This window comes from Candoia aspera, chromosome 1 (genome assembly GCF_035149785.1).
Source record: "Candoia aspera isolate rCanAsp1 chromosome 1, rCanAsp1.hap2, whole genome shotgun sequence".
Taxonomy (NCBI): Eukaryota; Metazoa; Chordata; class Lepidosauria; order Squamata; family Boidae; genus Candoia; species Candoia aspera.
This window is the reverse complement of record NC_086153.1, coordinates 34,378,548-34,398,982: the sequence shown is the minus strand read 5'-3', so window position 1 is coordinate 34,398,982 and position 20,435 is coordinate 34,378,548. Positions and strand designations below refer to the sequence as shown.

The following is a 20,435-nucleotide window of genomic DNA, read 5'->3' as shown; positions in this document are numbered from 1 at the left end:
ATCATACAATTAGTTGTATTTAATTAATTTAATTTTAAATTGGCAATTTCATTATCAAACACACTCTTGCACTTTGACCTGGATTAGCTAAAACCAGAAAAATACTGGCTTTGGGAAGAATCATAAAACATAGCATTTATTTATTTAAAGAGTAATAGTAATAATAATACATAATCCAATTTTAATCCATACAAACCAAACAAACACATCTGCCAACTCCACTAGTTTAATCGTTTGGATCAAGTATCTGAATGGAATACAAATACTTGGTCCAGGTCTTTAGTACCTTGCAGAAGACCAACAAGGTTGGAGCAATCCAGATCTCTGGAGAGATGCTATTGTATAGGTCAGGGGCTGTGGCAGAGAAGGCATGAATGCTATTTCCCACAAGATGACATTTCCTAATGGAAGGGACCTAGAGCATGCCAACCCTGTTGGTTCTGGTGGGGTGAACAGAAATGATTGAAGATAGGTGGTCCCTAAGGTATCCTGGCCATGTAGGCCTTTATAGGTGAAAAACAGCACCTTGAATTGCACCTGAAAGCCTTCTGGGAACCAGTGCAGTTTGCAGAGCAGAAGTGTTGCATGAGGATATTGTGAAATGCCCAAAACTGCCCATGCCGCTGAAATCAGGACCAGATGCAGCTTCTAAATGTTTATATTGGTAAGGACAGCCCCGCATAAAATGCATTATAATGATCCAGCTAGGAGGTTACTAAGGCATGAGTTGCTGTGAGAGGGGCTTTCCAATCCAGAAACAGGTACAATTGGTGTCCAAGAGGAATCTGTGCAAAGGCCCTCCTAGCCATAGCTGCCACGTGAAACTGTAGTTCATAAGGACCCCCAAATTAAGCACCAAGTCTGTCTGAGATAGTGCTACAGTACCTCATTTAGAAATAGATATAAAGTCTTCGGATCCGGGGGCACTTAAAACCAACAGACCCTTGTCTTACCAGGGTTGAGCTTCCAAACACTGGATAGACCAACTAGTACTGACTGGAACTGGCCTGGAGGAAGAAAGGAAACCACCATATCACTGTGCCTCCCACTCCCAACCCCCTGAGCCAGTCCAGGAGGATACAATTGATCAATGGTATCATAAGTCACTGAGAGGTCAAAGGGAGCCAGGCTAAATGGACTACCCCCATCTCATGACCACCAAAGGACATCAACAAGTGCATTTATTTAACAAATTTTACCACCCATCAACAGAAGGAATTCTGGGCAGTGAACAAAATAAAACACAATACAACCATTTAAAACAATAAACATTGAGGCCCTCATGAAACTCGCATCCATCCACCAACCATCCCACGCCAGTTCTGTCAACATTCTGGCCCCAGTGCCTGTGGGAAAAGCCAGGTCTTCACTGCTTTCCTGAAGGCCAATAGGGTCAGGGCCATCCGTTTTTCTGAGAGGAGGCTGTTCCATAAGGTATGTGTTTCTGAAGCCCCACCAGGTGACATTGCTTCACAGAGGGCACCCAGAGCATGCCCATCCTGTAATAGAGATGGGCAGAAACCACTGGGGATAGGTGGTCCTGCAAATAACATGCTCCCATGCCATGTGTGGCTTTAAAGGTGATAACTAGAACCTTACATTATACCTGGAAGCCTACTGGGAGCCAGTACAGCTCACACAGCAGTGGTGTTACAGGGGTGTACTGAGGTGTGCCTGCTACTGCCTGTGCCACTGCATTCTGGACCAGCTGCAGCTTCTGAATACTCTTCAAGTATAGAATGCATTGCAATAGTCCAATTGGGAGGTGATTAAGGCATGAGTGACTGTGAACAGTGTAGACGTATTTCTGCAAAAGCCCTCCTGGCCATGGTTACTACCTGCCCAAGCAGGACATGAGAGTCCAGGAGAACTCCCAGATTGCACACCAGCTCTGACTGAGGGAGTGTCACCCAAGCCTCAGTTAAAGATGGCAAATTACTTGATACAGGGGACCCTAAAACCCACAGCCATTCAGTCTTGTCAGCATTGATCTGAAGCTGATTCTTCCCCATCTAGGCTTGGATAGTCTTCAGGCACTAGGAAAGCACCTTGAGAGCAATTTGAGATATATACTAACAAGCTGATCCTGAGTTACACCTTACTAATATAACTTGTTATTCTCATTGTTAGTACATCTGATCTGGCTTTTCAAACTGGAATATGGCAGACATATATTAATACATACTGTAATATCAGTACACATGTCTCTCAACCATTACATTTCCATTTATCACATTTGTGGATTTTGCCCAGGATCTTTGCAATGGATTCAAAGGACAAAAGTAATACACATCTCAAAGAAAGCACCATGAAGTGAAAGTTAGAGGTGACACAAACGTCAAACCTCCATGAATTGAGGTCACCTTGGTTGACACTGTGAAAATATAAACTTGAATACAGTAATAATATCTGTACCATTTCATGAACTAAATGAACAGCAATGAACAGAGAGTGGCCAGAAGCAAAGGTTTTGACGTTCTCATGATAGTCAGGGTTTCTCTATCAGCTCTCAATTGGAATGTGATCTTTTAAAACAAAAACAGACTTTATTTTAAGAAAGATAAAGAATGTATCTCTTAAAACTAAAAAAGTGGTACAAACCAGCTCCATCTCATTTGTTAGGTTAGGATAGGCAGTGCAGCATTTTAGCATTGTCGAGAAGGAAGGTGATACATGCTGCACCAGTATGCCTGTCACTGACTGCAAAACATGACTTTGCTGCTGCATCATTTCCACACTTAGTAGAGGGCACCACTAACTGTGGCTGGTCTTAGCCCCTCAACCACCACATGGAAGCAGAATATCAATGCACAAAGCCTGCTGTGTGTAAATGTCTTAAGGTATGGGGAGAAACATTGCACCAGCATGTGGTGAAGGTTGGAAAACCCATGCTTAAGTTAGAAACCTCATGCAGCACAAAAACTGATTACCAGTTAATTGTGAGTTATTTTTTTTAACTAAAAGAAAGTAGTGGATACTAAGTATTATGCTTGACAGAGGAACAATAATCTGGTAAATAGGAAGTGTATTTCCTGGCAAGTGTCCCCATAAATCAGACAGTTTTAATGTCAACATGGAGCTGCTTCTGTAGATATTTTCTTTTCTTGTCACTGTAAGACAAGGAACTGCAACTAGGATAGCTGAAAGACTCATAACTGATGTAAGTGGGGGGGATTTCTGCTTCTCTACTGAAATTCCCCTTAAGTAATTTAGTATTTTACTAACGGATAAGCTGACACATCTATGACACATTCAAAATTGCTACGGCTGTACCTTCTTCCCACTAACAATTCCCAGTATCCACTTCTTAGCATGCATGCTGGGTAATATTCTAGGTGGGGCAGGTTGTTCAGTTGCAAAAAGCTGTTGATTTGCCCTGCCCTTTCTATCCCTGCTTACCTTTGTCTCTTTTATGGGCAGCTGAGTATACTTTCAAACAAAGGACTGGAGTGCAGTTCTCAGGAAGTTTGTGGGGCCCATTTGGTACCCAGATAATTTTTGGAACTATGGCAGTGCTGGTGGCATTGGTGTGTGCAGCTTACCTTGCTAAAAACTCAGATATTTTTAAAATGTAAAAGTCAGATAAGGCAGGAAGCTGAAAGATGCCTAGTAGGGTTTAGATGGGCACATTAGCATCCTGGGGTGCTACATTGGGGACTACAGCTGTGAGCAATAAACCTATGACCCCTTCTTGCACATTTGTTCTCTTAGCATTATTCCTAATCCCCACTTTGGTCTGCATTGAGAAAGGAGTTTAATTAAAGACGCAGTAATAATGTTTTCCAGGAGTTTACGGAAACATTTAAACAAATCCACACTTGCGCTTGCAGTCATATATCCCAGTGCACTATCACATAGTGACAAGCTGAAAAGAACTGAATTACAGATACAGGGAAATATAGGATTGCAAATGTTTTAAAAAGTGGTTTAATGAGAACTAGTGTTCAGGTGTCACATGTTACCAGCCCTTGTTTATTTGAATAAATACACAAACATTTCTTGAAAATGACTTGCTTAATCTTACTCACAGCACTAAATGGAATTACTCCCACCAGGTATTTTCTAGCAGAGATTACTAAATTACTAAACATAAATTCATTATGTAATAAGAGTAGCAAAGATATGTACTGTAATTTTTGTTCATAATTTAATTGACTCATGTCAGAAGTTGCTAACATCTAAAAACACATTTCCGAATCCCTAAAGGTTATAAGATTAATAAGTGATACCAGAATTTATTCATATGACATTTAACCAAAATAAAGCCTGAAGTTATTATTTGATGGAGCATTTCGGGTGCTAACCAAACCTATCTGTTGTAGGAAGGTAAGGAAGAACTGTCATCTGTACTTTCGACTTTGTGGTATAATGTTACAAAGTTATGATACATCTCAGCAAAACAAGACATGAAAGAAGTCAAAAACCCCAGCCCAAGGTCAAGAAACTGATAACAAGAATGAAATGCCCATATATAATATGTTTTATGTCAAGATGTTATTCAAATACCTATAGTAAACAGAGTTTCCAACATCACAATTTCAGAATCCTTGCATATTCTGATGCCCAGTTTCTAAGGCAGTTCTGGACTTCAGTCAAACACTTGCTAAAATCACAGCAGGAACTCCTAGTATTCTTTTGCAGAGTTTGGCAGTTCAGTTGGTTATAACTTATTAAAATGATGCATCCTTTTGGACATTTGCTTCAAGGCAACCCCTTAGAACCCTTAAGACTCTTTAGAGGGAGTGAAAAAGAGGGAAATTGCTCATGTACTCACGGTCATTGCACAGTGTCCCACTGAAAGAGGTCATGCTACAGTCACAGCTAAACCCATCCCATTGCTGCAAGCAGACACCTTGGTTGGCACAGGAGTCTTCTTGGCACGTGGTGCTGGGGCCTAACAAGAAAACACAGCACAGAAGAGAACTTGAAGGTATGTCATTCACAGTGACTATATGTGTCATTGGATTACACAGGGTAGTTGCCAACATCTCATGTTTATAGAGAAAATTATGGAAAAAACTGATAAGGGGATTGGTGATAACCCATATTATTAATCTTATTCATGTTATGAAGACGCACATGGTTTCCATTTGTAATACAGAGGAACATAAAGATATGAATTCATCTGGAATGATAACAACATAAGAAAAACAAGTAACTCAAGCAAAATGAAGTGGTGGTTCTTGAATATATTTCTAATTTCACTTTAACATCTACAAACTATCTTCCTCCAAAACAATGAGTTCTGCCAGAGACTGTGGAAAACAGAATATAAAACTGTAAAAACCAAAAAATGCAAACAACCAAAAACAAAGCCACACATGTCATATTAAATGCAAGCAAGGAAAATAAAAATAGGGCTATCCAAACAATGATTTGATGAAGAGCTGTATCTCCAGACTGTCAGGAGACTTTTGGGTTAGCATTTTTTTTAAATTAAAAAACCCATATTGTTTCTTATTAGCAAGAATGTTGGCAAGTATCTTTTTACATGCTTTCAATTGTCCCATGCAGGTTTTTAAGAACAAAGTAGATAGAGGAGAAATCAGCCAACTAATGCACCAACATGCTAAAAAAAATGACATTACACATGAGAAACAAAACTATTCTATTTCTAAAGATCATAACTAGACCACTGGGAGAAACAAACAAACAAATAAAAAGTTAAAGAAAGAGGCATGTTCAAAGCACTGAAGCAATCACTATACAAATAAGACACAAGACTGAAAGCCGGTATTCAATATACCCTGTGAGGAGATGGTTCCCTGTGTTGTATTTTTTAATGGGAAGAGAAAAATCAGCTACAACACACAGACATCAGCACAGAAGTGGCCGAAGGTTCCTAATGCGTTGCATGGGTTTCAGTCTTGTTTAAGATACACAAGGGCTATCTACCTTGCAAATCAGCTTTCATCAATGCAACTTTGTCAGCAAAATAAAAAAAGCAAAATATATTCAATGTTAGTAAGCAAATATTGAAATGGCAGCAAACACAGAGAAACTGTTCAGAGAAAAAAGTGCATGCTGCTCTTAAAGAGGAAAAGAAATTCCAAGTAATGCAAATAAATTAATGCTAATAGACATAAATATCCAGGCAAGCCAAAATGAGAATGCAATAATTTGCCAGCATTTACTACAGATATAATGGTTAATTGAGCTGATGGCATGTAATGAAGGAAAATTAAAATCATTTCTTTCCATAGGATAAATGTGAACACATTAGCAGAAGGGAATGGATGGTTTAATCCTGACTAGCCATTTATCATGTTCAGATACAAGCAGTTCAGTCATTAACACATTATCTTTTCCCATCATCCTCTTCCCTAGGGGAACTGAAGGCCCATGGGTGCTCATGTGCCAGAGCACTGCTTTGGTGCATACTAGCTCCCTTGCCACCTAATTAACATATACAGATGCAGCCAAAAGTATTGGTACCCTTCCACTTTTTCCCTAAGAATACCAATATGCCATGAAATAACTGACACAAGGAAATGCCATCCACCATGTTTTATTCCATAGTCCATGGAGCAGACATTTGCTGTTGATGTATGACAACATATTCTTGTAAATAATAAAGCAAACGGAAAAACTTTACAAAGTTGAAGACTGGTAGGTAAATGGGTGCTCTTCACTGGCCATAGGCATTATGACAGTCTTTTTGTGATTCTCCCTAATTCCTCCCTGGCAACCAATGCTCAATTAGAACATAGTCTCAAATTCCATAAATGTGTACAAGACCAAAAGAGTTAAAATCCCTGGATTCAAACGTACACTAAAAACTACACCATATAGTTGGGTTCACACCTCATGTAAGTCAGTTAAAGATCTAGTAACTACATTTGCACATGTTAAGCTTTGTTTGTTTAACCTTGTTTGTTTTGTGACTTGGCATCTTGCGTGAATGCAGCTTGTTAGTTTATGGTTCAGTGTATTGTGCAAGTCCCCAAAAATGGATAAATTAAATAAATATATTAGGTATGTTGTGTGAATACAGCTAATATCCTTGAGTCAACCTTCTAGCAATTATTGGGGCAAGGATAAAATAGAGTTCTTTTTTGTTATTCACCCAAACTGTCTTTTGTTGTTGTTGTTAAACAATGAATTAAACCTAGACCATAAAGAATCATATTCTCTGAACTTAACTCTGTTGATACAGAAAATTCTTGCTGTGTTACCACCTAGCAGTCACCCAATTTTGCAAATCAAATATGGTAGCTCTGCTCTAGAGCCATTTGAAACCAATCCACAGTTGATGCTAGAGTATAGCTGAGATTTAGGCCATTGCTCCCTCTACTGTCCCACTGTAGAATATCTTCAAAAAGATATGGCTCGTTTTGTGTGGCATTCTTAACAGTGTCATGCCAATAAGCATGTCATGCTGCAGAAAGGACCCACTTAACTGACTGAGAGAAGCTTAGATTCAGCCACAAAGGGAACAGCTCTGGTAAGCATTTAATCTAACAGACTCTTCCATGTTATGCAAAATATTTTGTTGACTTTCCCTTTTCCCAATAATCAGAAGGAGACTGGTGGCATCTTTTCCAACTAACACATGTTATTAAAAGGCATAAGATTTGTGAGCTACAGGTCACTTCATCTTCAGTCAAGATGGCAGCTCCAAACTTTTTTCATGTGATGCATGTAAAAAGGGGCAGGGCTTTGGTCATGCAGCTGCCTTCTTGACTTTTTTGACCCTAGCAGATATCTCACAATTATCTGATTTATATAATATAGCTTGTTTGCATTTGACTTCATGTTTTGTGTGAAAAAGCCTTTTGATTTGTAAAACATGATTGATGTCTGTAGTTTACTGAGCATGCCATAATTAAGCAAACTGTGTCTGAGCATGATTCGTAAATCAAGTCTACATGCCTGCTGCATTGATACTGGGAGCAGCCTCTGGCTGGTTTCCAAACCTAGAAGCCTCCTCTTGGGCAGGAACTCCCAGAATTCCAAGCCAGCATGATTCAAAGAATTCTGGGAATTGCTGACCAAAGACATCTGGAAGGTATCAGGGTGGGCAAGTTTGGCTTAAAATATTATGGGAAATATATTTGAAATGTGGGATCAGCTGTAGCTTTATTCCTGATGTATCTTGGATGAAACCAAAAAAGGAAAGAATATTCTCTACGACTGTAAGCGCTCACATATGATTGTACTGCCTGGCCTTTTTAGAAGGTGGGGGAAGGAAATGGAAGTAAAAGATCAAGGCCATTTCAGAATGTGTTGAAAGAGGAAATCTCAATAAATTGAGATATACACAAAACTCAGTAAATTGTGGGGCAGTTTTGTGGGAGCACCACCACACTTTGCAAAAGCTACTGAGCCCTCAGTGAAACTAGGAGGAAACAGATGTGGCAGCGGACCACAGTTTAAGAAGCTGCAGCTGAAAAGCTCAACTAGGTACAAGAATCTGAAGGAGTGGTCAGATCAGACTATCCTTCCCAGGTGTAGAAAAAGAGAGGGCATGCAATGGCAGTGGAGCCTGCCTGCCTGAAGAGCTGCGGTTACTCAGGGTCTTTCCACCAGATGGTCCCTTTTCAGTACTAGGACCTAGATCCAAGGATCCTGTGAGTAGAGGTACTAACTTAGCTTGTCCCTGTTCTCTGAGATAGTGACCAAACCACTGACCACTGCTGCTAATCTAGATCATGTAATGCTGTCCTCAATTGACATCAATATTAAACCCACTTTCACTGGTTTTATAATGAAGACCTAAGTATAGGCTGAATGTATTCAGGGCTAATGTCAGACCCTGACTGCATTCATTCAGATTATTCTCAGCCTTTCAGTTTGGTTCTGTAAATAAGCCTGATTACATAAATTACTTGGCAGTTAAGGTGATCCTTAAGAATTTGGGTGCTACATAATTAACTGATTATTTTAATGCCAAGATTTAATCACTAACAGAATGTATCACCATCTGCCCTCTTTCTCACCTGCACTGGAATCTGTTACTTGCATTCTTTACAAAATAAAGTGAAATTACCTTTAGGTGTTTAGAAGCTATGTATTCATACATTTATTTACACTTTTGTTTTTTTAATGATCATCAAATGTTTTTTTTAATGTTCATCATCAAATTAAAATTAGAATTCAAGCTCTCTTCACATCCATAGACTCAGCACTAGCGAAAGAATCCATGGCAGCAGTTCTTCAGAACACACCTGGCCTAGCCAAATACACCAAGATAGAAATACCCAGAATCATGGACTTCATCGACCTCTGCCTCATGACCTACTTTCCGTTTGATGGACAAATAGACCAACAAATCGAAGGAACACCCATGGGATCACCTACTTCAGGACTCATAGCAGAGACTGTAGTGCAGCATCTAGAAAGGATAGCACTCCCACGTATACAACCCAAAGTAGGGATCCAGTACATGGATGACACATTCATCATAATAAAAAAGGAACAACTGGAGGAAGCACATGAAACCATCAACACCATCTTCAGTGGAATAAAATTCACAAGGGAAGAAGAAGACAACAACACACTACCCTTCTTGGACATCCTTATCAGCAGAGGAAATGATGGCAAGTTAGAAACACAATTCTACTGGACAGCTACCCACACTAACCAAGTTCTCCATTACCAAAGCAACAACCCAATCTCCCACAAGAGGAGCTACATAAGAACATTATTCAGACAAGCACTAACACATTGCAGGACCCAGAACATCAGAAAAAGGAAACAGATCATCTATACTGCATCTTCCAGCAAAATGGATACCACCCAAACTTTATCAAAAAATGCCTCACCACTCAACCCACTACAACCCAACCAACAGAAGCTATGAAAAGGATAACACTGCCATACATCAGAAACTACTAACAGACTGTTACAACCACCTGGCATCACCGTAGCACATAAACCAACTAAAACTCTTCAAAACATCCTAAGTAACCCAAAAGACTCAGTAGCCCAAGAAGAAAAAACAGGAGTTATCTACCACATACAGTGTAAGGACTGCAGCAGCCACTATGTAGGACAGACAGGCAGAAGACTAGCAGAGCACATCCACAAACACCAACTGGCAGTCAGAAGACACAATGAGAACTCCTTAATCTCACAACACATGGACAGACTCAATCATAGTTTCAACTGGGAAACTGTGAGCCTCCTTGTTGTTGTTTATTCGTTTAGTCGCTTCCGACTCTTCGTGACTTCATGGACCAGCCCACGCCAGAGCTTCCTGTCGGTCGTCAACACCCCCAGCTCCCTCAGGGACGATTCCGTCACCTCTAGAATATCATCCATCCACCTTGCCCTTGGTCGGCCCCTCTTCCTTTTGCCTTCCACTCTCCCTAGCATCAGCATCTTCTCCAGGGTGTCCTGTCTTCTCATTATGTGGCCAAAGTATTTCAGTTTGGCCTTTAATATCATTCCCTCAAGTGAGCAGTCTGGCTTTATTTCCTGGAGGATGGACTGGTTGGATCTTCTTGCAGTCCAAGGCACTCTCAGAATTTTCCTCCAACACCACAGTTCAAAAGCATCTATCTTCCTTCGCTCAGCCTTCCTTATGGTCCAGCTCTCGCAGCCATATGTTACTACGGGGAACACCATTGCTTTAACTATGCGGACCTTTGTTGTCAGTGTGATGTCTCTGCTCTTAACTATTTTATCGAGATTTGTCATTGCTCTTCTTCCAAGGATTAAGCGTCTTCTGATTTCCTGACTGCAGTCAGCATCTGCAGTAATCTTCGCACCTAGGAATACAAAGTCTTTCACTGCTTCTACATTTTCTCCCTCTATTTGCCAGTTATCGATCAAGCTGGTTGCCATAATCTTGGTTTTTTTGAGGTTTAGCTGCAAACCAGCTTTTGCACTTTCTTCTTTCACCTTCATCATAAGGCTCCTCAGTTCCTCTTCGCTTTCAGCCATCAAAGTGGTATCATCTGCATATCTGAGATTGTTAATGTTTCTTCCAGAGATTTTAACTCCAGCCTTGGATTCCTCAAGGCCAGCTTGTCGCATGATGTGTTCTGCGTACAAGTTGAATAGGTAGGGTGAGAGTATACAGCCCTGCCGTACTCCTTTCCCAATCTTAAACCAGTCTGTTGTTCCGTGGTCTGTTCTTACTGTTGCTACTTGGTCGTTATACAGATTCTTCAGGAGGCATACAAGATGACTTGGTATCCCCATACCACTAAGAACGTGCCACAATTTGTTATGGTCCACACAGTCAAAGGCTTTAGAATAGTCAATAAAACAGAAATAGATGTTTTTCTGAAACTCCCTGGCTTTTTCCATTATCCAGTGGATATTGGCAATTTGGTCTCTAGTTCCTCTGCCTTTTCTAAACCCAGCTTGTACATCTGGCAATTCTCGCTCCATGAACTGCTGAAGTCTACCTTGCAGGATCTTGAGCATTACCTTACTGGCATGTGAAATGAGTGCCACTGTTCGATAGTTTGAACATTCTTTAGTGTTTCCCTTTTTTGGTATGGGGATATAAGTTGATTTTTTCCAGTCTGATGGCCATTCTTGTGTTTTCCAAATTTGCTGGCATATAGCATGCATTACCTTGACAGCATCATCTTGCAAGATTTTGAACAGTTCAGCTGGGATGCCGTCGTCTCCTGTTGCCTTGTTATTAGCAATGCTTCTTAAGGCCCATTCAACCTCACTCTTCAGGATGTCTGGCTCTAGCTCACTGACCACACCGTCAAAGCTATCCCCGATATTGTTATCCTTCCTATACAGGTCTTCCGTATATTCTTGCCACCTCTTCTTGATCTCTTCTTCTTCTGTTAGGTCCTTGCCATCTTTGTTTTTGATCATAACCATTTTGGCCTGGAATTTACCTCCGATGTTTCTAATTTTCTGGAAGAGGTCTCTTGTCCTTCCTATTCTATTGTCTTCTTCCACTTCCGCGCATTGCTTGTTTAAAAATAATTCCTTATCTCTTCTGGCTAACCTCTGGAATTTTGCATTTAATTGGGCATATCTCCCCCTATCACTGTTGCCTTTTGCTTTCCTTCTTTCTTGGGCTACTTCTAGTGTCTCAGCAGACAGCCATTTTGCCTTCTTGGTTTTCTCTTTCTTTGGGATGTATTTTGTTGCTGCCTCCTGAACAATGCTGCCAACTTCTGTCCAGAGTTCTTCTGGGACCCTATCTACTAAGTCCAGTCCCTTAAATCTATTCTTCACCTCCACTGCATATTCCTTAGGAATATTAGTGAGCTCATATCTAGCTGATCTGTGGGTCTTCCCTAATCTCTTTAGTCTGATCCTAAATTGTGCAAGAAGAAGTTCGTGATCTGAACTACAGTCAGCTCCAGGCCTTGTTTTTACCGACTGTACAGATGTCCGCCACCTTTGGCTGCAAAGGATGTAATCAATCTGATTTCGGTGTTGTCCATCTGGTGAAGTCCATGTATAAAGCCGTCTCTTAGGTTGTTGGAAGAGAGTGTTTGTTATGCAGAGTGAATTGTCTTGGCAAAATTCTATCAGCCTATGTCCTGCTTCATTTTGTTCTCCCAGGCCATACTTACCTGTAATTCGAGGTGTCATTTGACTGCCCACCTTAGCATTCCAGTCTCCTGTGATGAAAATAACATCTCTTTTAGGCGTGTTGTCCAGTAGGTGCTGCAGATCCTCATAGAACTGCTCTACTTCAGCTTCTTCAGCATTTGTGGTTGGGGCGTATATTTGGATCACTGTGATGTTAGATGGCTTGCCCTGAATTCGAATTGAGATCATTCTGTCATTTTTTGGGTTGTATCCAAGCACTGCTTTAGCCACTTTACTATTAATTATGAAGGCTACTCCATTTCTTCTGTGGTCCTCTTGTCCACAGTAGTAGATCTGGTGGTCATTTGATGTGAAGTGGCCCATTCCAGTCCATTTCAGTTCACTGACACCCAAAATGTCTATCTTGAATCTTGACATCTCACCAATAACCACATCCAATTTGCCCTGGCTCATAGATCTGACATTCCAGGTTCCAATGGTGTGTTGATCCTTAGAACATCGGATTCGCCGTTCACCACCAGCACCGTCGGCCGCTAGCCGTCCTTTCGGCTTTGAGCTAGCTGCGTCATCACGTCTGGGGCTAGTTGAGCTCATCCTCTGTTCCTCCCCAGTAGCATTTTGACCATCTTCCGACCTGGGGGTCTCACCTTCCGATGGTATACCAACATATCTCTGGTTGTACTGATCCATTTAGTTTTCACGGCAAGAATACTGGGGTGGGTTGCCATTACCTTCCCCAGGGATCGCATTTAGTCTGACCTCTCTGTCATGACCTTCCCATCTTGGGTGGCCCTTCACGGTTTAGCTCATGGCATCATTGAGGTGCTCAAGCTCCAGCACCACGACAAGGTAACGATCCTTTGCTGAAGGTGAGCCTCCTAAACCAAGCCAAATCCAAAAATGCCAGAGAATTTCTGGAAGCCTGGCACTCAGACAAAGCAGCCATCAACAGACACATAGAGGTAAACAACATTTACACACCATTCAAAAGAGACAATAGAAAAGCCAAAAGACCAGAACACCTCCTCGCCAGCAATCAACACCCAGATATGCAAAGATCAACACTAGGAGTAACACCAGGTGAACAACCAAACAGCACAATATACCCTAATCAAGGAACTATTAACTCAGTCAATCAACCAAGCAGCAAACAACAGCCCAATCAAGGAACTCCCAAGAAAAGAGTTCCACCACCACAAGCTGGACAAACCATAGTATATAAATAGAGAGCAAGGCCCACTCCCTCTTCGCGCTGAATAAGTTGCCTAGTCTGGCAATGAAACATCTGCAAGAAAACAACAAGGCTCAAGAGAGCACCAAGGACTCCTTCAAGTCATAAGGATTTAAACATTCAAGCCAAAAAGAGTACCATGGGGACAATTAAAGGATATGAATGAACATGTAAGAAGTAACAAGTTGAATAGGCTGATTTGGGGTTTTAGCTCTTCATATCAAACCAATCATCAGGCTGTCTACCTTTACACAGAAAAAGAAATAATTAAAAGCCCTGGCAGGGCTCATTAATAACACAGCCCAGTGATATTTGGGAAACCAATGGCTGGGTTCTTGCTAAAGCAGGCCTGTTGAACATGCGACCCTTTCCTCAACTCCCATCCAAATATGGCTCCTCAACTCAAAACCTCTGCAATTTTTCAGCTGCAGGCAGGTGGCTATCTGGACTGCAACAGGAATATTGAAGCTCAGAGCGTTATGGTGGAGGAGCAGTGTTTTAAAAAGTTATCATGGCATGTGTGATTGAAGCCCCACTCATTTTTACATCTATACCAAAAGGTGTGGGGCTTCCTTTCTGCAGTCATGAACTCTATCTTGACTTTTCTGACTCTCCCATGGATGCTCCTGACTGAATCTCTCTTTAGTTGCCATATATGACTATTGGTTTGGTAGAATGAGAGTTGTGAATGCCTCGGAATTATTTTGACTTTGCTTTTGAACACACACTACATTTGTCCTAAAATAACCACCAGGACACATTTTACAACTCTGCCTGCGAGAGGCTCCTCCTTTATGATACTGTCAGAAGTGGGGAGAGCACACATTTTCACTGATGTCTGAAAAGGGAAATCATCAATTGAGAAAGCTCAATTAGATGCCACTGGTCTACTTGAGAGAGAGAAAGTGGCCTGTGTAGGTCCCTTATTCACAAACACATGGAATAAAATTCATCTCTAAATGCTGAGAGATAAGTTATTGAGGCTATGGATTGCAACAAGCTAGTTTCTTTTTCTGAAATTATTTTTTGTTTCAACGATCAGCCTTATTTTAGTATTTACCAAATCCTATAGTACAGTTCTAAAATTCTTTCTTTCAGACCTCCTCCAGGACCTTGTCTGCTGGGGCCAGCAGCAAATGTAATTCCAGCCTATGAAGGAAATTTGGTATAATAACATATGTATCAATTGGGTATGCCTTTGGAATCAAAGCGAAATTATATGTCATAATATGTTCTGTAAAGCACTAATAATACATCTAGGTGGATGACTGCAGTAACAATATTTCATTAGGCACATTTAGAACTAACTATAAAAGGATAAAGTTTCTTTAAGATACGTTCTTCTCTGGTGACAAGTCTGTATCATTTTCTGGACCACAATATGGATGTAGCTTGACGTTGCCTTCCTCCTAGAGGCTTATGCAATTTCCCAGCTTAGGCATCAACTCTGGTATTTCTGCGTGGTCTCCCATCTACCTATTAATCAGCTGTTTAGCATCCTGAGATCAGCTAAGATCAGCTAGCTTTTGCCACCTAGCTGGAGAATGTAATACAGCATCTAAATCAGTTTTTCTCAACTTTGGCCAATTGGTGGGATGTACATGAATAACTGTGGGATGGATATAATTGCCAAGTTGAGCAATTGAAGATGGTTTCCACTGGAAACCATTTTGTGCATTTTTGTCAATTCCAATGCAGATTGCTCTGTCATTTGACCATAAAGGCAGTAGTATTAGCTTTGGCCTCATCTGCAGGAGAGTCATCACCAACATTCTGCAGATGCTAACACATACACAAATGCAATAGGAATCAGTGATGGTCTTTGGCCAGGGCAATCAAAGCCCTCTAAGTCTAATCTGAATAAGTAGAGGAAGATTGTTTATCTCCCACCAGATAATGATTTTCTCTAGAACTTTCAGTCAGGGACTTCTGACTGAAAGTTCTAGAGAAAATCATTACCTGGTGATGTCTCTCAAGGAAGATGCTGCCCCTTAATTTGAGAAGCATTCATTTTGATCAAAACTCTTCCATTCTACTCTACATAAGGAAATTTCATCTATCTCTCATATTTTCAGTCTGAAATCACTACCTTTGGATTAAAGTGGAAGGCATGGAATATTGGTTATTATGTTGTGTGATGTCCCCTGGCTACTTCTGGGTGCTTCTGACCACTAAGTCAGAACTTGACTCCTTGGTCACTTGTTGCCACTCCCTAGTAATACTAGTCAATACCATCAGTTTTCAAGATGGTTGTCACTCTTTTATAAGAGCTCTTTCATAAGGGTTGACACTCTTTCATAAGATTTCTGTTCAGGAACAATCCAACTGACAGATCACAGGTCCAGAAGAGAGGGTGCTAGGAACATTGGGAGAACTCCCTCCTGCTTCATCCCTATCCCCTGCTACCTATTAGTTGGGCAGCTTGACAGGTGGCTAAACCCAATGTTCTAAGCCTGCATCTAATTTGTACCACTGTGCCTCACCCCACATTACGAAGAGTGAGTGGTGACTGTTTTTCTCAACAGCAGAAGACACTTTGTAGGAAGGGAAACAAAACCAGGGAAATCCATTAATCCCTTTCCTTAACTTGGTCTGCAATAAATAATGACAACGCCATTCACCAGACTCCTTATTGTGGCAGAACAGGAACCAGTAATACAGACAGCACAATATATGTCAGCCTATTTTTCTGCCATTGCAAGACTGGTAGAGAACACTTTAACTTGGCTGTCTGGAAGAGCCCCTAGACTCAGACCCTCTGAAGAACCCTAACATCCCTTTTTCATATAAAGTGTGTTAGAAACATTTTGTTGTTATTCGTTTAGTCGCTTCCAACTCTTTGTGACTTCATGGACCAGCCCACGCCAGAGCTTCCTGTCGGTCGTCAACACCCCCAGCTCCCCCAGGGACGAGTCCGTCACCTCTAGAATATCATCCATCCACCTTGCCCTTGGTCGGCCCCTCTTCCTTTTGCCTTCCACTCTCCCTAGCATCAGCATCTTCTCCAGGCTGTCCTGTCTTCTCATTATGTGGCCAAAGTATTTCAGTTTTGCCTTTAATATTGTTCCCTCAAGTGAGCAGTCTGGCTTTATTTCCTGGAGGATGGACTGGTTTGATCTTCTTGCAGTCCAAGGCACTCTCAGAATTTTCCTCCAACACCACAGTTCAAAAGCATCGATCTTCCTTCTCTCAGCCTTCCTTATGGTCCAGCTCTCACAGCCATATGTTACTACGGGGAACACCATTGCTTTAACTCTGCGGACCTTTGTTGTCAGTGTGATGTCTCTGCTCTTAACTATTTTATCGAGATTTGTCATTGCTCTTCTCCCAAGGATTAAGTGTCTTCTGATTTCCTGACTGCAGTCAGCATCTGCAGTCATCTTCGCACCTAGAAATACAAAGTCTTTCACTGCTTCTACATTTTCTCCCTCTGTTTGCCAGTTATCGATCAAGCTGGTTTCCATAATCTTGGTTTTTTTGAGGTTTAGCTGCAAGCCAGCTTTTGCACTTTCTTCTTTCACCTTCATCATAAGGCTCCTCAGTTCCTCTTCGCTTTCAGCCATCAAAGTGGTATCATCTGTATATCTGAGATTGTTGATGTTTCCTCCAGCGATTTTAACTCTAGCCTTGGATTCCTCAAGCCCAGCATGTCGCATGATGTGTTCTGCATACAAGTTGAATAGGTAGGGTGAGAGTATACAGCCCTGCCGTATTTCTTTCCCAATCTTAAACCAGTCCGTTTTTCCGTGGTCTGTTCTTACTGTTGATACTTGGTCGTTATACAGATTCTTCAGGAGGCAGACAAGATGACTTGGTATCCCCATACCACTAAGAACTGTTAGAAACATGCATCCTAATTAAATTAGCTAATTTATGCTCTAACTACTGTCTATGTACTGTGATGCTCTAAATACTATCTATGCACTGTGATTATATAAAATGCTGCATGGGAGCTAATTAGCACAACAATTAATTAAGATACTGCACAAACAAAACAAAGACAGAAAAATCAGCTGATTCATAGCAAAGAACAGAATTGACCAATTGTGTTCCAGTAGATAACTTAATGTTCTCAAGTTTGAATTGAGCTTTGTGCCATTGGGGTGCATTTCTCCTCCAATAGCACCCACTTCCATTAATAATGTAAAACGATCTAACTTAGCAGTTGTAACAAAGAACAAATTGATGGCAGCTGGTAAGATGGGAAACCCGCAGCATCCAAGTACAAATAACGTAACAGAAAAGATGCTATAGCCTCCCAACTATGCAATGAAATTTAGGAATATTTTAGTTACATCGTAAGAGGTTGAGACAAGTTTATGGACTGATCAAACCTACCTTCACATCCTCTTTCTATCTGTCCATTGCAAAACAGAGCATCTGAGATCAAGTCTGGAAGACGCCCATTGAGATCCACAGAGGCAAGGCAGCCTTGGAATCCTTCTTTTGCATGTACTAATTTAGGCAAGGATTTGTAAGTTTCTTTTGCTACCCCTCCAATATATAGGTCACCTGTGGAGTCAAACAACATGGTTAGACGAATAACAATTTTAATCTTATTCACTGATTTATTGAAACTATTTTAATCCACAGGTCCACAAAAACATTATCTCAAGTTTTATAGTAAAAAAAACAAACAGATAAACAAGAATATAAAACAAAGCAAGAAAAATAAATGTCAATTGCTCATGAAAGAAAGACCGCTTCCCTCTGGCACCTAAATAGCAGACCAACCATTTTGTTCACTTTTTTTTCTTATAATTCCATGAATTGTATTATCTCCAGGGTTATCTAGCTAGCTCAAATGTAGCAAGGTAGAGGAAAATACCTTTGTCAACAATACAAGAATAAAAATACAAAAGGACTGTTAATGTGGAGATTCCTTCCTTCGCAGCAAAAGAAAGAAAGCACTGTTAATGAGGAGATTCCCCCCAAACCTGATATAAACCCCTTCCTCCCAAAAATGTCTTTAAAGCTTGAATTAGCCACCAGTATCTATCTACTTCTGCCTAGCTTCTATAGTCAAATGAATTCTACATAATTTATAGCCTTACCATGATACACAAGCACTGTATGCTTAGTGTTTAATTATTGGAGACCAGTGTCACAATCAGATTCAGTCCTGAACTGTCTGATTCCCACTGCACACCACAACTGGAGTAAGTCAGCTGAGCACACAAATGGCTATTATGTTGGTAAGACAAAAAAGACTGGAATAGACATCTTGTGGATTTCTAGGAACGGATATGTGCAGTGATTGACCTGTACCCTGAAATCTGCTCCCTTGATTTGAGGTATCCATGCCAATTATTCCTATGAATCTTTTCAACTGTATTCAGAAAATCAGGGCTTCAATAACAGGAATCGTGTTTCGCCTCCCCAGTCATGTGAACCATGCATCAATAACACCGTATATTTTTAGTGTAATATATACTACTAATACTAATAGGCATCCATAGTAAGGGGCAGGTGGGCAAGTAATGAAATGTGTGTCAGGTTACACACTCCACCCTTATATATTTGCATGCAACATCACCACACAAGTAAGAAAGAGCAGAGCTTGCATCATAATGTCACAACACATTTCATCACTCTGGCATTATGGTTAGGAACAGACATCTAGGTGTACAATGTATATTGCTGAAGAAACATTGGGAATTGTTTCTGGAGAGAGCCATGTGGGCCAGGGAGGCAGAAGGAGAAGATAAATTTGTCCCTGGCTATCTTAGTCCCTTGGAATTGAAGTGAATATTTGCATACCTATCCTTTTCATCTGCCTAGCAAGCCTGGATTCTGTCTCTTAGCATGAGGCGCCACGTTCAGGGGTGCTAAAGTAACCAGAGATCTTGGTAATAAGTGTGTTGGGACTACAACTTTTCCCAATTCACCCAGGGGGAAAAAACATAAAATAAAATATATTACAATGTAGTGCTTGTCTTCTCCTCTGTGATACCTTCACCTCTGTGAAAGAAGCCTTATATTTCAGAAAAAGATAATGTGCCTTCTCTGGGTTAACTATATATCATCAGAGACTAAAATGTATACTCCAAAATACATAATGTTTTGGAGATTACCAAAATTAGCTCCTCCTCTTGACTGACAGTGCTTTTTAATAGTACAAGGTTATAAGGGGTTCCTATACCCAGCCACCATGTTTTTATTTAATTTTATTTATTTAAAACATTTATATAGCCACCCATCTTGTACCAAACCCTGGGTGGCTCACAACAAATAGATAAAATCACATCTGTCTACAATAAAATATTACAACCAAAGATATTAAAACAAACAATATTAAAACCAAAAAAACCTGGTACCATAATTAAACTTAGCTCACCCTATCCTAATGCTTGGGGGGAAAGCCAGGTCTTGAGTGCTTTTCAAAAAGGGTGGGGGCCTGCCAAATTTCAGGGGGAAGGGTGTTACATAGGGCACAGGCTGCCACAAAAAAAGGCATGCTTTCTAGATCCCATAAGATGGCGACATTCAAGGGAAGGGAATAGAAGATCTGTTGAGTGACATGTACAAGGGGAGGGATCATGATGAAGCAGGTGCCTGTAATGGTTCATTTCCTTGATATATGCGATGGGGAGAGGGGAAGTTGTAGCAAAATCTTTTGCCACTAATTTGACAGCCTGTCAGAATTCAGACTGAAGGTTAAACTCCTTTTTTAGCCAGCTGGCTCCACTTGACTTCTGCTTCCTTGATGGGTTTATGTAATCTC

At 40.8% G+C, this 20,435-nt stretch overlaps 1 protein-coding gene across 10 annotated transcripts in view; it reads right to left on the bottom strand.

Moving 5' to 3' along the window:
* The window catches only part of NRXN1 (neurexin 1), a 1,050,871-nt gene that overhangs the window by 499,683 nt on the left and 530,753 nt on the right, over positions 1-20,435 (bottom strand). For all 10 annotated transcript variants that reach the window (XM_063301563.1, XM_063301572.1, XM_063301615.1 and 7 more), the window contains 2 exons: positions 18,050-18,223; positions 4,775-4,894 (listed from right to left, as the gene is read on the bottom strand). In XM_063301563.1, the coding sequence (XP_063157633.1) occupies positions 4,775-4,894; positions 18,050-18,223 (294 nt within the window). The remainder of the gene's footprint in view (positions 1-4,774; positions 4,895-18,049; positions 18,224-20,435) is intronic.